This window comes from Galeopterus variegatus, unplaced genomic scaffold (genome assembly GCF_000696425.1).
Source record: "Galeopterus variegatus unplaced genomic scaffold, G_variegatus-3.0.2 Scaffold6648, whole genome shotgun sequence".
Classification (NCBI taxonomy): Eukaryota; Metazoa; Chordata; class Mammalia; order Dermoptera; family Cynocephalidae; genus Galeopterus; species Galeopterus variegatus.
This window is the reverse complement of record NW_007732759.1, coordinates 18,290-25,127: the sequence shown is the minus strand read 5'-3', so window position 1 is coordinate 25,127 and position 6,838 is coordinate 18,290. Positions and strand designations below refer to the sequence as shown.

Genomic DNA, 6,838 nt, shown 5'->3' with positions numbered 1-6,838 from the left:
CTGGTTGTTACTCTTGAGAAAAATTATTATAGGGATTTTCTTACACTAAGAATGAATGTACAACTCTCTAGGGGAGCTTTGCATCTACCTCTGTCAAGAGCCGGGGCCCAGTTGGTCACAGACCACCTGAAACCTCACTCACAGCTTGAGGCTGCTTGACTGACCTGTACCTAGTCACACTGCAAGTGCAGGTCTTCCCGTTCCTTTGCCTTCTCCTTTTCTGCTCAGTGCCGGTGCAGCCTCCCTCAGGTCCTGAGGTTGGAGGGAAGAGGGTATGTCTTGTCCTGTTATGCTCCTACCCTGAGAGTGGAGCTCTCTAGGGGCCCAACATCACGTGGGGAGTGTTTCCCATAGTGCTTCTGGGATGGTTAATGTTATGTATCAACTTGGTTAGCGTTTGATATTTGGTCAAACACTATTGTGGATGTTCCTGTGAGGTGTTTTCAGGTGAGATTAACATTTAAATTGGTGAAACCTGAATAAAGCAGATTGTCCTTCTTAATGTGAATGGGCCTCATTCAATAAGTTGAAGGCTTTAATAGAACAAAAGACCTATATCCCTCGAGCAAGAGGGGATTCTCCAGCAGTTGGCCTTTGGACCTGAACTGCACCATTGGCTCTCCCAGGTCTCCAGCCTGACAGCTTCTGGCTGTGCCTTAAAATGTACCAACTGTATCATAACTTATGGAGGTGACTGAGTGATGGCACAGAGAAGCTAGTGACTTGAAAGAAGACGTTTATTACTAACAGTTTCAAAGAGGAGGGGGCATGCCACACCAGGCATGGCCACATGGGGAAGCACCAGGCTGGGTCAGGAGGCAGAGACAGGAGTGACGACAGAGCCTGGCCCAGAGCCTTTCTTGTGGGTTCCGTGGGAAAGTCAAGGCACAGCAACGAGCTGGCTAGTTTGAATAACGTCAGCAGGCTCTGGGCTACAGGGTGGCCTTAGTTGTCCAGTACCTGGGCGTGGGGTGACTTTTATAGAGAAGATCTTGGCTTGGTGTGTACACATTAGATAAAGGTGGTATTTGGGAGTATGGGCTCGGGATTGATCGGTTTGCGTGTGAAACATGTGTTTGCAAACAAATTGTTTATTATCTCTTGGAATTTGCTATCCCTGGGAGAGACAGTCTCTCCCTGGCCAGCAAGCCTTCCCCAACATGTCAAACCATCATAAAATATAGAAGATAGAAACATGACTAAAACAGACCCGAACTGCACCATCGGCTCTCCCTGGGTCTCCAGCCTGACAGCCTGCCCTGCTGGTTGTGGACTTGCCAGTGTCCAAAATCTCATTAGCCAATTCCTGAAAATAAATCTCTCACTATATATGTACACATCCTATTGGTTCTGTTTCTCTGGAGGACCCTAATATAGCTCAGCTCCTGGGTCCTGAATTTCATTGCATTCACAGACGTCTGCTACAGGGAAGCCCAGCTGCGAGCTGTAAGGACACCCTCACTGCAGAAACCACTGTGGGGCTCAGATACTTGATGACCTCTCTGATTGCAGACTTTCCCCCAGAATTTGACCCCGCAGGTCCTGGCTCTCTTTCTACCTTTTCAATGCTTTTATGAAGATCTTTTAATAATCAATTAAAGAAAGCTTTAATTTTTTAAGCAGGAGAGTTGCTCCACGTAATGCAGACCCCCTGCAGCAGCTGTCTTCCACTTCTCCCTCCAGCTGTGCACTTCACCCTCCCCAGCCCATTGCTGTGGGCTCCACAGACAGGTCCCTGTGCCCTCTGGCTGCAACTGGGTCCAGCCAATGAGGAGCCTCAGCTGAAGATGTGAGGAAGGGAACAGAGTGGTCAGTGTGTTTATTTCCTCTTTGGGAGGCTGAATCCTCAACTGAATGTCCCTGTTCCTCTGAAGGTGCTGTCTGTCTAGGGGCTTCCCTTCCCTTGTCCCTCAGGGTCTAGGGGTGGGAGAAGCTCTGTTGCTGCTGCTTGTGCCAGGCCCCTGCTCTGGGCCTTCTCTTTGCCTCACATGCAACCATAGCTTGGTAATTAGTTCTTTTGTAAATAAATGCTCTACAAATTATCCTAACTTAAGTGTACCAGCTCCAAAGTTTATACTGTGCAATGGACATACAAAGTAATAATTACATTCCCTCTCCCCTGTATTTATCTCATTACTCACCTGACCTATTGTGCCCTTTAATTCAACTATTCTTCATATGTAATATTTTGACTTGGTTCTTCTCTGTGGTTTCTTGGACTCTGATCTTACTGCTAATGATATTTCCCTATATCCAAAAGGATATTTATTGTGCTTATTAAAAATATTTGATCTGTCTCTCCCAAGAGTCTGTTTCAAGTAAGACATGTTGTAAAGTCTGCTGTGTTCTTATGTGGCAATCATACTCCTGAGGTGGGCAGTGACTCTGGCACACGTTTGCCTGTTCTGCAGGGTTAGCAGCTACTCTATCATCCTGTCTGGTAATGTGCACTGAGGAAGGCTGAAGTTCTGATGAGCTCCAGGAGAAGGATGGCTGACCCCAGATCGGAGGGGCCCGGGTACCAAAACTCCTCTCTCACCCTCTCCTGCCTTCTGCCAAGCCCCAGGCAGCTCCTATAGTCAGGGCTTCACCTGAAAGCCTTCGAAGAAACGAAAGTGGAAGGAAACCACCTTCCCAGGTAGCAACAATCCTTCCCCGTGTGGTTCCAGGAAGGGAGATAGAGGGCACATGCCCACAGGTGGCTGGCATGGCCCTCACACAGGCTGACACTGCCCCCCTGCAACACTGGCACCTGAGGATAATTTGGCAGCATTTGTCACGAGGCATGGAGAGGCGAGAGACAGAGCAGAATGTGTGAATGGCCGTTGTCAAGCCCATCCTCTCACTGCCCCGGCTTCACCCTCAGCTACAGCCTTTTAAGATAACCTTCAGTTTCTCCAGGATTTCCTCACTGATTTTGGTTAGTTTCTGAAATCCACATTTTCCTCTCATTTCCACAGTTCGTCCAGGGTTGATTTTGGAAAAGGGAGCCAGCAGCTTGTGCCAGTGCACCATTTGGAGATCTGGAAGACCTCATGATGGGTCTGGTAAAACCCGCACCAGGCACACTCCCAGCCTGTCCCCTAGCCCCAAGCTCACTGGCCCTGCACATCTCTTCTCCTCCAGGACCTTGGTCTTGGTATTTGGAATCTTTCCTTGGCACTGACCAGAGGGTATTATGGGCCACACTTGGGACAGGACAGCCCACGCCTGTCCAAGGCAGCTTGAGAGGGAAAGTCAGACAGGGCCTGGGGCATCTGGAAATGGCTGCACAAGTGGGGAAAAGGCTTCTAAGCTCTCTCTTGAGATCTGGATTTGAAGTCCTGTTCCACTATTTACTATGTGACCTCAGACAAGTTACTTAACCCTACTAGGCTTCGAGTCCCAGATATATAAAGAGACTGAACCTTGCTAGTAATACTGAGCAATGACGTTGGTTCCAGGTAATGAGGAATTTGGCTGGATCTGTGATCTTGGAGGTCTGCAGAGTGCACTGGGTGTATCTTTGCATCCACTGAGTTGGAGGAGGCCCGAGGAACTTTACAGGTAGGCAGGCAGGCAATCACATCACCCTACCCCGACACAGCAACACTCCTGTCGAAGGTCAAAGCAAAGTCACCATGTGAGGGAACTCCAGCCCAGCCAGCATGAGGCCACTGTGGGTTGAAGGAAAGTGGCACTTCCGGGGAGAGCAGGTGGCTAATGCTGCAAGTCCGAGCAGACCAAGTGCTGAACCTACCTCAGGCCCCAGCACCCCTCTGTGGAGCCCCACGGCTGAGTTTATCAGCAGGGGAGGGAGTGCTTTCTTCTCACTTCTAGACACCACCGAGCTCATAGGGCCAGTCGTGTTCAGTGGTGCCTCAGTGGGAAGGAAGGACAGGCCCTGTGTTGAAAAGGAAACCTCTGTGTTAGCAGCACAGGGCTTCGAACCCATGAGATTGTGCTGACCATGCACATGAGATTTAACTTGTTCCCACCTGCTGGTAAGGGACTGGGTTATTTGGGTGACAACAGGAATGGAAAGAATTTGCAGGGAACACCTGGATGGCACTTGGTGCACAGTGGGCCTGCAATGACTGGGGGCTGCTCCCTTATCAAGAGTTTGGGTTGAGGGGTGGGAGGATGTGGTGCCAGGCCCTTTGAGAATCGTGCTGAGTGGTTAGGATGTGGTGACCCAGAGAGGATTGCAGGAGACAGCTCAGATCCTGGCTTGTGGGCTCAGTGCTAGGCCATCAAGTCCTTGGTCAGCCAGACCTTAACTACCACAGGCCAGGATTAAGCCCACAGGAGTTGGGGAGAGGGCAGGGCTGTGGTTACAGGGGCGGCAGGTTGAGAGCTGACCCAAGACCTCAGACCTCGGCCTGCCTCAGCCCTTTGCAGTCTATCTGCAACCTTTCAAAGAGATCCTCTGTGACCTGTGGGCCTGGAAGTCCCTTCTTCATTTCCAGCTCAGTGTGAGTCATCTGACTCCAGAAGGACATGCCACGGCCTCCACACGGTGAAGCCCTGGCCTCCATGCCATGGCTGGTTCTTCTGGAAGATGGTACACCCATTAGCTCACCATCCAGGGTTGGTGACTTAAATCCCATATGGCCAGCCTGGTCCTCTGGGTGTCCCTCAGCCCAGGGAGGAGAGAGACCTTCCTGGACTGAGGAGCTCGAAGCATAGCGGGGCCTGGGAGATGGCTCTGATGGGGTGGAAACAAAAACAAGAAGCTCCTTCAGTTGTTTTTATTTCGTAGGGCCTGGGGCAGGGGTGGCCTCAGATGAACAGGAGAGCCCAGAGATGGGAACACAGAGGCCACCCCCACACAAGCAGCTCACGGTGGAAGGCTGGCAAGGGTCTGTCACAGCCTCCTGAGGACGATGAGCAGCAGCAGGAAGACATGAGAAGACACCAGAGCCACGCAGATCCCAGGCCTGTGCACTGTGCCCCGAGAGGCCATGCTGTTCACAGCAGAGGGAACCTCCTGAGGGGGCGCCAAGGAAGGATCGGCAGTGGGCGTAGCCTTCTTGCTCTCATCGATCCAGTTGGCAAAGTAGGAGATCCTGGTGAAGACGCTGAGGCTGACATGTCTGTTGCACTCCATGCTGAAGCTGGACACCCCAATCAGGAACCAGGTGCCATTCAGCGGGCAGACGAGGGGACCCCCAGAATCTCCCTGAGAAAAGAGAAGACATGGGTGGAGGGGGTGAGAGAGGGAGGGATGCACATTGCTCAGGGGATGGGAGGGGAAGGGAGTGTGGGAAGCAAGGTGGGAACCAGCTGACTCTGCTAAGTGAGTGGTTCTCATGAGAATCACCTGGATATTTAAAAAGCCCAGATACAGCAGGGACCCTCTGGATCAAAATCTTGAGGTTGGGGCCCTGGGCCCCTTTTTCACAAAGCTCCTGAGGGGACCATGGGCGGCCCAAAATTCTGGCAGCCACAGACCTCTGAGAATACACACGGGGACGCCAGGAGCCAGATGTCTGCCCTCTGCCCTCCCAGCCCCTTCTTCTTGTGGGAGACGGCATTGCCTGAGGTCCTGCAGGGTGGCTAGAGGCCTGGCTTGCGGCCTTTGCCCGAATCCTCAGTCCAGGACTGTACCCCCCTGCACCTTTGTTTTTGACTTATTAAGGTCTCTAGTGTTTACTCAATTCCTTGGTTAAGCTTCTTTAGAAAATGCCAAGCTGTTGGATGTGCTGAGGCGAAAAGAGGGGTGCCCATGTCCAGTAGGAGGGGAGGGGGGCAGCTGGAATCACAGAAGAGTGCCGGGGGCTCCCAGAAAGTACTGGGGACTGCACATGTGGCAGGGCTCTGAGGGGGGAAGGTCCCTGCCATCATGAATGGAATGCCCCCTCCTTACTGGCCAAAAAGCGGAGCCCAAGGGGACACAGCACCTTCAAGCCATCTGCTGCAGAAACATGACCAAGCATTTTCTGTGTGCAGTCAGTGCCCCAGGGGACATGGAGGTAACATGTCCATGCAAATACACATCTGCAGATATGACCTGTGGAATGGGGCACGCAGAGGGTGGGAAGGGGCCGGGAACGGCTGCTCTAACTGGGCCATCGGAGATCTTCTCTGAGCTGAGACTGGAGGGAGAAGCAAGGCCTGACTGTGGCCGACACTCATCAGGGAAGCAATGGAACCCAGTGCAGATGTTGAAAGAATGGTTCTGGGGCTGCTGGGGCAGGGCAAGTGGCCAGGACGTGACTGCAAGGAAAGGGGTGGCAAAAGATTGCAGGGAATGGTCAGCACACAGAATTCACCATATCAGACCTTTTCTCTCCCTCTAAAGAAAAATTGGAGCAAGGCAAGAAAAGCAGGTTAAACAGCGAGTGGTGGGCCCTTGGTGTCAGGAGAAGGAGGAGGCACAGCCAAGGAAAAGAGCAGGAAACACAGGAGGGACCACTGTGGCATCTGACGAGGATGCTGCACAGGAGCCTGATGGAGTGGGCTGAGGCAGAACAGGAACTGAGACAGCAAGAGAGAGCATGTGCGCACACCCCTGTAGTGAGCCCTGCTAGGGAGGGGGCCAAGAGTCAGTTTGGCTGGGGGGTAGGTTGTAGGGAGCAGGGAGGGTACATGTAGGGCATTTCATGTTGGGACTCGTGGCAGTATGTTTCTGAGCTGTGGAAGCAAGAGAGGGAGAGGAGGCTGTGGGAGGACACTGTGGAGTGGGGGGGAAGCTTCTCCTGAGGATAGCAGGGCCTCTCCATGCTTTACTATGGCAGTGCTCTCTTACCTTGGGCTATCCACTTCCTCTCTGGGCCTCAGTTTCCCCACCATGACATAGAAAGATTACACAGAGTGGAAGAAAACATTCATAATACATACACATATTCAATAATGG

At 52.1% G+C, this 6,838-nt stretch overlaps 1 protein-coding gene across 1 annotated transcript in view; it reads right to left on the bottom strand.

The window, feature by feature from the left end:
- Nucleotides 1-4,846: 4,846 nt before the first annotated feature.
- LOC103606520 (serine protease 40-like) overlaps nucleotides 4,847-6,838 on the bottom strand; it is a gene marked incomplete at its 5' end in the record, with an annotated part of 7,282 nt that continues 5,290 nt past the window's right edge. The window contains one exon of the mRNA XM_008591106.1: nucleotides 4,847-5,161. Within this exon, the coding sequence (XP_008589328.1) occupies nucleotides 4,847-5,161 (315 nt within the window). The remainder of the gene's footprint in view (nucleotides 5,162-6,838) is intronic.